Source organism: Lacerta agilis, chromosome 7 (assembly GCF_009819535.1).
Source record: "Lacerta agilis isolate rLacAgi1 chromosome 7, rLacAgi1.pri, whole genome shotgun sequence".
Taxonomy (NCBI): Eukaryota; Metazoa; Chordata; class Lepidosauria; order Squamata; family Lacertidae; genus Lacerta; species Lacerta agilis.
In genome coordinates, this window is record NC_046318.1 from 38996994 (window position 1) to 39009929 (window position 12936).

The following is a 12936-nucleotide window of genomic DNA, read 5'->3' on the forward strand; positions in this document are numbered from 1 at the left end:
ATATTAAAATGTGGGAGGAGGGGTTGTGATGGCCTTTCCTTCACATTCTATCCCCTGCATCTTCTAAGACTTTGCAAAACTCTTTTCCAAAATATATACATTTGTCATTGCAAATTAGTATTGCTTCAGTAGAACAGATGACAGATGCAGGCATGCATCTGAGAAAGACACTGTTTACCTCATTTCTCATATTTCACAAAAATGCTAATGTTTAAATTCAAAGGAAAATGAGCTATGTTTTGCCTTCAAAGAGTTATAAAATTGTATGGAATTTATTGGTACAGAATGGTTTCAAAGGGTCACAAAGTGAGATGCAGTTGATTTCTTCCTAATCTAGATACCTGAACTCTTGAGTGTTTAAAAAATGACTTTCAGTATCATTCCCTTGTCATTATTTTGCAGTCTTAGTAAACTCTGTGGACCATTTGTAAACTTGACTTATAATTGCATTTTTCAGGGTCCCCCCCCAATGAGTTGCCTTATCTGTGTTAGCTTCATCTATGAGGTCATGGAAAGCCTGCTACTTATCACTTTGTGGGGGAGAGATGCTAGCCATTCGGTAATATGTTCTCTTGGGATTGAGATATCAGAGTTGTGGAACACTAGTGGGAAATTGTGCTAAATATCTATGAAAATATTTTTACATGGCATAAGCTCCCACAGCAATAGAGGGCAAAAAATCCCAGACTTTTTCATTTGTTTTAAGTTATTTTCAGATCCATTTGGAATCAAACACCTCAAGAGTTTTCCCTTGGGCTCATCATGGAAAATCTTACCCAAAAGACCTAGACACTGATTCAAGAGCCTTTAAAATACTGAGTATAATAATCCTGACCTAACATGCCCTTCTCTGCCATTAGTTGGCTGTGCCTGTAACTTAACAATTTTATGGGCTTAATGGCTTGCTGCTAAGTACATCTTTTAAGGCTAACCAAAGTCAGCTGAATGAAACAGTTCTCTTAGTCGATATGTCTAATACGCTAAAACTGGTTGTTCTTAACTCTTTGCAATACTCTCAACTTTTAAAACAGTTCTTGGTCTACAAACATCATCTGGTACAAATCAACACAGGTCCTTTAAAGTTTTTGGATCGAAGGTTATTTACACCTGATGAGAATCTGGACATTTTAGTTTGAAGTATGCCAGGCTGAAAAGAAAAAGAGGCAACAGGAAGAGAAATCCTGAAATAATTTTTACTTTAAACTTACAAAGTTTATAGGAAAAAAATTATTATGTATTAACCAGGGAAAAAGAATGGTCTCAGTTAAGTTCAGGAAGAGAACAGAAATGTGTGCAGTGCTTGTGTGATACATCCAAAGCATGCTAAAGTGAAAGCTAGAAGTATTGGTTCCCAGGCGCCAAGTGAGGTATCGCCCAAAAATGCAATCGTTCTACATACCATTCATGGGTTGATTTCTTTTTCTCTGTGGCATTACTAAAAGAGGAAGGAGTAGGATAAGGAAGGCTTCAAGGCCAGGATAAGAACAATCATTTGCTTTCCTTTTGCTCCCATTATGAAAAGCTCAATTGTTTCTTCTTATTGCCTTTATCATTTGGGAAAGGATACATTTAGCACATTGCAGCTCCAGATAAAGGAGGCATCAAAGGTACATGCAACATATAAGGGGGAAAAGGGGACGTTTTTCTAAACTGTTCTCTATTTCCACACATTAAGATTCCGTTTTTTAATGCTTGTTTTCACCTAGGGATTAATATGTCACATTAAAATCTGTACACCTCAGACTTTTTTGTATTTTTAATATTAAGTTATATTGAATTTGGACTGGAGATTCTGGGAGTTAACATGGAATTTCATTAAAATGCATACAAGGAAAAAGAATGTTTGAGCTTTGGGGTTGATTAAACACAAAGAAAAGAAGATCAGTCACCTGAAGTGAGTGTGGCATGAAGAATTTTATTATTTGCATCTGTGGGATGAGGACATGAAAGTGATTAATAAATATGAGGTTTAGTGACTGGAAAGTAATGTAGAGTATTCCAAGACATTCAAGATAGTTGGTTGGCTTTCATCCAAGGAAATATATTGCATGTCTATTTTGCTTAATAGGACTTCATAGCAAGGCAAATTATCTCATGCATTCCTGGATTCCATCTCTCCTTGCCTGAAGCAAGCCAGTTATTGAAACAAAATTTTAAAAAATCCTTCCAGTAGCACCTTAGAGACCGACTAAGTTTGTTATTGGTATGAGCTTTCGTGTGCATGCACACGAAAGCTCATACCAATAACAAACTTAGTTGGTCTCTAAGGTGCTACCGAAAGGATTTTTTGTTTGTTTGTTTCGACTACGGCAGACCAACACAGCTACCTACCTGTAGCAAGCCAGTTATATTCACCTTAAAACTCAGGGTCTCAAACACACTGGCACTGGCTCTTACTGCCACAAGCTACATTGGCTGGACCACAAACTTCTGTCACTGTTTTAGAGATGGTTTTCCCTTGGGTGGGCATACAATGTATTTGCAAGTCTTCTCCTGTCTTACAGTGGTAGTGAGGCAGATTGGAGTGTGGTGACCAATAAAAAAACAGAGGAACTATTTCATACAGTTGTCTATTTCCTATGTTAATTCTGGAGGTGGGGCTGTTTCACTTTTTTCTGCACAGAAATTACCATAGAAAATCCATGAACAAATGTGCACAGTGTCCATTCTGGGCATAGGAACCATTATTAATATATGGCCACCATGTATAGCTTGCCTAAGATTTTTTGCTACTCTTAACAACTCAATCAGATTTTATTGCAGCATTGCATAGTACGGACAATTAACATTATCTTGCAAAAAAGGTACCGGGGGCCAATTCATCTGTTGTTCTTTATAAGGGCACTATATCTAGGACAAATACTTGGGGGGGGGGCATTTTTCCTTGGTAGAAGTATGCATGTCTCATACAGTTGTCTATTTCCTATGTTAATTCTGGAGGTGGGGCTGTTTCACTTTTTTCTGCACAGAAATTACCATAGAAAATCCATGAACAAATGTGCACAGTGTCCATTCTGGGCATAGGAACCATTATTAATATATGGCCACCATGTATGGCTTGCCTAAGATTTTTTGCTACTCTTAACAACTCCACTGTAAAATCTGAAATTCTACTACAGAGAATGCTGAGGTACAACTCTTGGGTCATGTGGTGCTTCAGCCAAACTCCACAAATCTGGGCACCTCAAGCAACTACTTATGGGATGCGGGTGGCGCTGTGGTCTAAACCACAGAGCCTAGGGCTTGCCAATCAGAAGGTCAGCGCTCCGAATCAACGCTATGGGGTGAGCTCCCGTTGCTTGGTCCCTGCTCCTGCCCACCTAGCAGTATGAAAGCACATCAAAAGTGCAAGTAGATAAATAGGTACCGCTCCAGCGGGAAGGTAAACGGCGTTTCCATATGCTGCTCTAGTTCACCAGAAGTGGCTTAGTCATGACCCAGAAGCTGTATGCCGGCTCCCTCGGCCAATAAAGCAAGATGAGCACCGCAACTGGACCTTGCGGTCAGGGGTCTCTTTACCTTAAGCCACTGCTTGGTTTGGTTATGCTGTATTTCCAGCCCTCTATAAGCCTTCTTTTTAAAAATATTTTTATTAAAGATTTTCTTGATTTACAAAGGTAATGCAATGTGTCTCTCATATTTTTCCATATAACATTTTTACAAATCGGTTGTTGTTGTTGAGACATTAGGAAGAGAAGGGGGAGAGAGGTGGGTGGGATGGGGAGATGGGTGGGGTAGGGTGACGATATTTCTGTTTTACTTAATATGTGTATGGTTTGGTGTCAGCGTTGTCTGTGCAGGTTCTCTGTTGTTCGCTTGTGTTCCTTTGGTGGTGAGAGAGGTCAGGGTTGGCGTGGGGCGTGATTGTTCTTTTGTGACTCTATAAGCCTTCTTGAGCCACCTATTCTGGAGGCAAGCATGTTCCCATAGAGTGATTGGAACTAGAATGGTTTTAACTCCCTCCATTAAAAGGAAGCTTTCCCATCTACCAGCACTCTCTAGGATTAACCTGCAATCTGGAACACAGCACTTGAAAAAGACAGTTGAGCAACTGCATCACAGCAATGTATGTAGAAGATGCAGCATGCATTAACTCAGGAAAGAACAAGAAAAGCCAGGCTTGCAAGGGAAGTTTCAGCAAAACTAAAACAGACCAGAGTTACACAAGGGCTTTTCATAATCGTTTTTTTATTTTTTTGTTTAGTTTTCAATGTTTTCATTGTTGCAGAGCCACAGTGGGCATCCCCATGAGGGGCTGAAATGTACAAGATTTTAATCAATAGTGTCACTTAAATTCTTTGTGCTAAGATACAGTTTTAGGCACACTTCAGTACTTCAAATTCTTATATTCCCTTTTGAGAAAGTTATTTATTCTTATAAAAATATAAATATTATGCAGATACTGTGTTTAATGATCCGCATTCTCAACTACTCAGTCTTGCATTTCCCTCTTTTTGTTCATTTCACACAATTAACATTTGGTATCTGGGAGGTGGAGACAGCATATGGCAACTACCTCCTGTTAAAATACCCAGAGCTATTCTAAAGACTAATAAAAAAAATCAAAGGTATACTGAAATAGGCAGCTGCTTGCCTGGGACTGAACAGCAAGGCTTGGGTCACAAAAGAACAAGTGTATGTTGAAATAGAAATGGGACGACGTATTATACGGTTTGTTTTTCCAAGAACGCTGTAGGAAAGTAAATCATTCACTGGAATAAATGAATATTGTTATACTGAAAAGCATTATTAGTGCAAAAGGTGAAGAGATGTATGGAAATACATTACAAATCTGGCCATGTATCAAATGTGGTTGCAACTGTGTAGAACTTGCAACGAGAAGGAAAAGGCTTCCATTTTGCACAGCACAGAATTCCTGGAGTCTGCCTTGGTTGCCTTAGCAAACCTAGACTGGTGATTGGGAGCGGCCGCCGAGACCATATAACACCAGTCTTGAAAGACCTACATTAGCTCCCAGTACGTTTCCAAGCACAATTCAAAGTGTTGGTGTTGACCTTTAAAGCCCTAAACGGCCTCGGTCCAGTATACCTGAAGGAGCGTCTCCACCCCCATCATTCTGCCTGGACACTGAGGTCCAGCGCTGAGGGCCTTTCTGGCAGTTCCCTCACTGCGAGAAGCAAAGCTACAGGGAACCAGGCAGAGGGCCTTCCGGTAGTGGCGCCCGCCCTGTGGAACGCCCTCCCATCAGATGTCAAAGAGATAAACAACTGTGGAGAACTAGCCCAAAGACTGGGGACTTTTTAGCACTATTCATTGTTCTTCTGTTGTAGAGGCGTAGTTGCAACTCTCTTAACACACTGGTGGGTATAACACTTTTTGTGTGCAAACATCCTGCTATGTTCCAGTAGGTTTAATATAGATGAGTAACAATACATAGCCACTGATAATTTCTTAATCCATTTTAAAAAGTGGGAAATGATTTTAGCAAAGTGTAAAAATTTATTTCTAAACATAGGCAAGCAGCTAAAATGCCACTGACCAGAAGGGTAATAGTGAAGTTGGGGCAAAGTGGAAGAGATGTAGTAATAGGTCCCCACCACCTGAAACATCAGTTCACATGTCAAATCCATCACTCTTCAAAAAGAGTACTGTTAGAGAAGTTTTCTTAATGGGGTTGATAACAAATAATCACTGTCCCATTGAAATAAGTATGGCTTCCTCCTGTTTCAGTATGCTAGGATATTGGCTGAACAGGACTGAGGACTGAGATATAAATACCAGTGGGTTGATATGGTGAAGAAGTGTGCTGCTTTTTTAGACTCATTCTATCTCTTTCTTGAACACACACACACACACACACACACACACACACCTATGGAACCAGGATTTAGGCAGAAACATGAATGCAAAATAGAAGCATCAGAATTTTAGAATTCTACAAATGTTAGCATACATAAAAGCATAAAAAATGTGTTAATTTATGAAATGGCATGAAAGATAACCAAAAGGGGGAACTTAAAATTCCATGGCCATGATCAGTCAAGGAAAGGTTGGAACTCTTGCTGTTGACACATAAGGGAAAAACATGTTTCAAGTACTATCTATAGGCTGGAATGCACCAAATTACTGATTTATTTATTTATTCACAAATTGCTTCCCATAAAACATCTCAAAGTGATGTAAATATGCTCAAGTGTTTGAATATGCCCAGTGCAATTATGTTGGGGGGGGGGGAGCTTCAATTTCATATTACAAAATGATTGTTTTTATTTACCAGTATTTATACCTTGCCCTTTCCCCTGCTTTTGAAAGTTTCCAGTTTGAAAAATACGCTTCTGCTGGCCCACCCATCTCTTAGGCACTCTAAACTAAGTAATGAACCTATAAGGAAATTTGATTTGCTAGCAACTGACTATATGTATTACAAAGTTTCTATCAGTTTTACAAGGTTTCTGTTGGTTTTGTTTCAGAACCATGACCATTCATGTATAGCATGCAGGATCATCTATCGGTCAGATGAACACCACCCGCCAATTTTACCTCCGAAGGCCGATTTGACTATTGGATTACATGGGGAATGGGCGAGCCAGCGCTGTGAAGTGCGTCCTGAAGTGCTCTTTCTCACCAGGCACTTCATCTTCCATGACAACAACAATACCTGGGAAGGTCATTACTATCATTATTCTGACCCAATCTGCAAGCACCCCACTTTCACCATCTATGCCAAGGGTCGTTACAGCCGGGGGGTACATTCATCCAGAGTGATGGGTGGAACAGAATTCGTGTTTAAAGGTAAGATCATTCGTTTTGAACCAAAGCTCTTTCCAAAGTACAGCAGAATTTTTATAGCACGTAGCAAAACACATATGTGGAGGGATTCATATCATACCAAATTGCCCCACATGTTCTTGGATATCCATCTCACAGTAGATCAGCTCAGTATCTTGTAGCCATGCAATGTTTTATTTAAGCTTCCTGCTAGTGGTACCTCGGGTTATGGACCCAATCCGTTCTGGGGTGCCGTTTGCACCCTGAAAAGTCCGTGACCTGAGCGGCGATACCGCGCATGCGCGAAAGCGTGACATTGCACTTCAGCACATGCTCGTGTGGCGAAACCCGGAAGTAAACACTTCCGGGTTTGCCGCGTTCACAACACAACGAAATGCAACCCGCAGCTATTGTAACCCGAGGTATGACTGTATATTCCTGTAGTTCTCATGATTCCTGCCTTGTGCTACCACACTAAGTTGAATGGCCCAGACTGTCCAGGGAAGGGGAATCAGCAAGCATTATTAGGTATTTTGACACACAGGAGCCAGACTCTCAGATTTCTGTAATAGACCACCTCTTTCTGTGACGCTTGTATGATGCTTTTGGGTGGTCTTTGGATGAGGTTGGGCAATTTCTAAAGCCTTTAAAAGCTAAAACAAAATAAAATAAAAAATTCCTTCCAGTAGCACCTTAGAGACCAACTAAGTTTGTTCTTGGTATGAGCTTTCGTGTGCATGCACACTTCTTCAGATACACATCTTTGTTCTGGGTCCTCACTTCCTTGCAGGGGCGGAAGCTCTGTTGCAACCGAAAATAATTATCTTCCTTTCTTCTACAGAAAGAAAGAAACTTGCAGCAAAGCAGCAAGGTCAAATAATGTCAAATAAAGGGCAAGTACTTAAAGCTTAGAAGTAGTGTAAGACAGACTTGAACTAATTACCAAAAAATCAAGTTAAGATACCTGTTATGAAACAATGGAATTAAATTCTAAAGTGCTGTAATCACAGCCAACTGTGCTAAATAAATATAAAACATGTATCAGTCACCTTAAAGAGAGCAAGCAGTTCTCCTTGGCTTTTATATAGAATCCCAGGGATAGCCGAACTACAAACAGTTCTTAAAAGAATCAAATGAAAAAAGATACATGGCAACTATAAAATGAAATGTGGTTGTGCCTAAAGAGTAGGGCTGCAAGTTCTTTTTCCGAAATGGTGAGAGAACACACCAACGAAAAGCCTCCACTCCTAACATCCATGACAAACTTGGAGACCTTGCCCATCACTTTTATAAAGGCATTCCTGGGTTTGTGATCAATTGGTGGGCATTCCATTCTTAAACATAGACCATAAAAGCTAACCTATGAAGTCAAAGGATGAAGTCAAACATAACAAATCTAAATAGGGCTGCTTCTTTGTTGAAATGACATGCAAGGGGGCCTGGATTTTTGTTAGGATTTGTTGAATTGTTCATATAAATTTATTAAAATATGCCACCCAAACTTGAAACTGGACCAACTTAAGTTTGTTTGGAATTCCCTTTGTTGAGGCCCTTTCAGTTCAGCTGGAACTCAAAACAAAATTGTTTAAATTACTTTTAAATTAAATCTAGTCAGTCTTTTCAGGATTATGAGACCTTGGCTGATATAAATCAAGGTTGTTGTTTTTTTAAGCTCTGAAGTTTATAGATTATCCATTCCTCAAGATGTTGCACACATGAAGCTTTAAAAGTGTGTATAATATATGATGGTAATGGAGCTGACATTTGTTGAGGTTTTTTGTTTCCATTTGGAATTGGTTACTTCATTAGCTTTCTGAGCAAGTATATGTTAAAAGACATAGCTTTATATCCTGGCTACAGAACAATTTTTAAATGAAATTTGAGTGCAGTTTTATAGCGTCCTCTCTCATGAAAACCAACTTGGTTTTATTTGTAGGCTTGCCTGGGGCAGCAGGGTTGTGAAATAGAAACTGTTTAATCTCTTCCCTTTCCTATCATCTAGACATCAGTCTTTTTTTCTTTTCTTTTTTGGTGGAACTTGCTTCCCCCCCCCCTCCTTGAAGACTAATTATGTGAACCAATGTTAGTTCATTTGCTTAGCATCCCCACAACATAGAAGCTAAAAATGTGTGTGAAGATTGAACAATTAACTGACCCAATTTATTGTCCCCAGCTCATTATATAAATACATTTGAGTTTTACACTTTGAAAAGCAATAGGCATATAAAAATGTTTGATGACATTTAGAGGCTTAAAAAGAAATCAAGAGCATCAAACTGGAAAAATGATTTATAATTAATTTCAAATAAATTTGCACCTTATTTTTAAAAGTGTATTAATTTTTGTGCTTACTTTAATGAAGCTTTATTGAGCAACTGGATAGCTGGTGGTATGTATATGCGTATGAAAACAAATTTCTATGAATGTATGTTTAAAGCTTGGATGGATAGCAAAGTACTGGATCAGCACCCTGTGGCTGTTTTCCCTGTAAAAAAACAAAAGAACGTTAAATGTAGTATTATTATGTTATATTGAGATCAGAGCCACTCTAGTAATCACATGATCTAATCTAACGAGTAAAGGAATAAAGTACTGTAATTGTTATTGTTCCTAAATCAAAGATTGCAGCATGTCCTCACATTTGATGCTATTTTATCTAGCATGTGCACAAGAAAGGGCAATAACAGACAACCTTTCAATCCAGAGGCTGCTTATGGGTGCAGAAACTCCATTTTAGCTCAGAACTCTCTTGCTTATAAACATGTGAATGCATAAGCTTTGATTCAAGTCCTCCATTGAAATGAATGTCAAAGAGATAAACACAGCTAGCATAATTAAATGCTTGCATTGGTCGTGCTCATTAAAACAAGAAAAAATGAGGATATGTTCATGCCTTGCTGAAATATTTGTTCATGGCCAAGGGTCAGTGAATCAGTCAAGATTGGAAGTTTGCCGTCTTCCTTGGTGTAGCTTTTCCACACGCACACACGTGTTACACAGCAGTTGCATGATTTCATATTTTAAGGAAATTTGAACCTTTTCTTAACATTGTACAATAGCTGTAAAGCAGTCATGTGATAGTCCAGTGACAATGAGAAGTGAAGCGTGCCAAGGAGGAATACATATACAATACAGTCCAGCAATGGTTACTATAGAAGAGGAGGTGATGCAACCTGTTCTGTATATCATAAGGTAGAGTAGCATATTAAATCTAGGTCATGCCCAAGGACTAATTCCTTTGAACACTGTCAAGGCTGAGCTACAAGAAATGACACTTTTTGCAAGTCTTCCAACAGCAACAGAAAGCAAATCACCACCAAACTAGACAATTTTGTTACTCAGGACGTGAGCAAAAAAGTGTTTGCTCATTGCGGGGCAGGGAGAATGGTTCTCTTGGCTGAGGTCACCTATCTCAGCAGTTCAGTAAGCCCTGTCCTCACTCTCAGATCAGCTTGTTTTCTATGATGTCACCACATTCACTACATTATCCCCGATTCAATAGGAAGAGAGGAGAAATGAACGGCAACATACAGGCATACAAAGTGACCATAAAGATAAAATGGGTGATTTGCAAAAACAAAATGGCTACATTTGTTTTCTGACACCGCTCAAATTATTGAGCATTGTTACCACACTGAGAATTCAGCAGTGTCATTAAATCTATGTACAGTCGTACCTTGAAAGTCAAACGCCTTGCAAATCTAACGTTTTGGCTCCCGAACATCACAAACCTGGAAGTGAGCATTCAGGTTTGCGAATGTTCTTTGGAAGCAGGTTCCACTGATTCTGATTGGCTGCAGGAGCTTCTTGCAGCCAATCAGAAGCCGCACCTTGGTTTCTGAACATTTTGGAAGTCAAACAGACTTCCGGAATGGGTTCCGTTCGACTTCTGAGGTACAACTGTATCTGATTTACATTTTTCTCACCCTTAAAATTGACTTATGATTATTTTCATCTAGTCAAAACAGAGAGCACTGCTACAAGAAATTCCCACAATAAGCCAACCATGTACCTTACTAGTGTTCCATTACTAAATGCTAGATCTGAGAGCATATTTATTCAACTCACTAACTTGTGGACATTGTTCTAAGAGCCACTAGCTTAGATAAATTTAAAAGGGGATTGAGACACATTCACAAGATGATATATCTGTTAATAGTGATGAGTTATGATAGCTAAATGGTTTACAGGAAGCTTACCTGTTAAAAGCAGTTGCTGTGGGCAAACAATGGGAATGGCTGTTTGCTTGTACTTTTCTTAAAGTATCTGGCTGGGCACTGCTGGAGCAGGATGCTGAACTAGAAAGGCCCAGGAACTAATGAGCAGGGCTCTACTTATGACTTCACTTGCAACTCTTACTGGTTTTGGTTTTAAACCACTTTTTTCTTTCTTTCCATACACTTGAGTTACTCTTCACATTTATAGAGGCCCAATTCAGAAGCAAATACTGTGTCTTTCAAGGTCAATGGATTTAGAAACTTCTACAGAAGAGAATCAAGCTCTTCCTGAAATATAAATCTGGCTGTTGACAAAATCATATTACCTCAAGGCATAATTAACAGTCCCTTCTTTGTTTTTTTGCAGTGAATCATATGAAGGTTACACCCATGGACATAGCTACTGCCTCTCTACTGAATGTCTTCAATGGAAACGAGTGTGGGGCAGAAGGATCATGGCAAGTTGGGGTGCAGCAAGATGTTACTCACACCAACGGCTGCATTGCTTTGGGAATTCGTCTGCCGCATACAGAGTACGAGATCTTCAAAATGGAGCAGGATGCCAGAGGGAGATACTTGTTGTATAATGGCCAGAGACCTAGTGATGGATCCAGTCCAGACAGACCAGAAAAGAGAGCTACCTCGTACCAAATGCCTTTAATTCAATGTACTTCATCCACACCAAGAGTAGATGAAACTTTAGAAGAAAACAAACTAGGATGGTACAGCAGTGGAGCACCAGCAAAAAATCCCTGTGCTTTTGTTTTGGTTATGATGCTGGCTGTTAGTACTGTGCCAACGTTGGGCATTTGCAGCTAGAAGTGAATTTTCAAATGACTCCATATCAGGGCAAGTGTAGGACTTAGGCTACATGGGGAGAAGATGTCATAAAGCATCTTAACAGACAAAAAGGGACATTTTATTGATGCCTTAAGAACTGTTGTTCCTTTTATCCTCCTTGAATCATGAATAGCCCCAGTTTGCTTCTGCTTTGAACTTCATCCAACCTGATCCATGGCCTGACATGACTGCACAACAGTAATTGCACTTTAAAACTGCAGTTCTTCTCCCCTCACCCCGTCTTCAGTTTGTTCTTTTGAAGAAAAACTTACTGGGCTGAACTATCTTACACAACTTTTCATCTACCAACTGTGCTGTTGCAGTTGTTCCTACTCCCCAAATCAGTTTAATCTTTGAATTTGATTATCTAGAATTATGCTTTTATCGTATTGTGTCAATACTGATAAACTGCATTGTTCTTATGCTACAGTGTATATATGTATATATGAAAAATCCAACTAAGGATGCATCTTAAATACACTTTTATAGAGTTTACATAAAATATTAAATGATCTTTAGGGTCAAGAATGCTGAATGGAAAATCTCAAATTAAAACTGCACAGATAATTTAAATGATTGTATATATAGGTGGTGAATTTAAGAATAATCAAAGATTTTGAGTGGCATATGGCGTCAATGTTCTTTAATAAGTTGCCCAACTTACAATAGTTCAAAGCAATTTCTGGGGTCCAACAATCGCTTTCCACCAACTTTGAAAAAGCAAAGACAAAGGGAAGAAAGCAACAAAATTTCTCAAATATAGAAACCAATGTGAATTACACCATATCTTCATAAGAAATTCAGGATAGTGGACTGTTTGCCAAATGCAATGCACTTAAGTTGACATTCATTTTATTAGACTGGGCAATTCAATAATGCAAGCAAGGCTTAATCTATATCTTTATATTTTTATTTTTGCAAGACTTTTTTTTTAAAGAATTCATAAGAAGTTGTGGCAAAGAATGGAGTTTAACTAGGAGCAGGATGCTAGCCAAGTCAAGTTTCCTTTTGTTAGTGAAGCAGACCAACTGAATATTAAATTATTCTTTTTTTCACTGGGAATGGGACAGGGGGTCATGTAAAATCCATTGCTTTAAATCAAGGACCGGGAAACCTATCACTTTCACATTATTGGACAGAACCCCAGCCA

At 39.0% G+C, this 12936-nt stretch overlaps 1 protein-coding gene across 1 annotated transcript in view; it reads left to right on the forward strand.

Annotated features, from left to right (window-relative positions):
• The window catches only part of APCDD1 (APC down-regulated 1), a 33874-nt gene extending 21515 nt beyond the window's left edge, over positions 1 to 12359 (forward strand). Inside the window, exons 4-5 of the mRNA XM_033154882.1 lie at positions 6432 to 6753; positions 11314 to 12359. Coding sequence (XP_033010773.1) covers positions 6432 to 6753; positions 11314 to 11765 — 774 coding nt within the window. The 3' untranslated portion in view covers positions 11766 to 12359. The remainder of the gene's footprint in view (positions 1 to 6431; positions 6754 to 11313) is intronic.
• Positions 12360 to 12936: the final 577 nt, after the last annotated feature.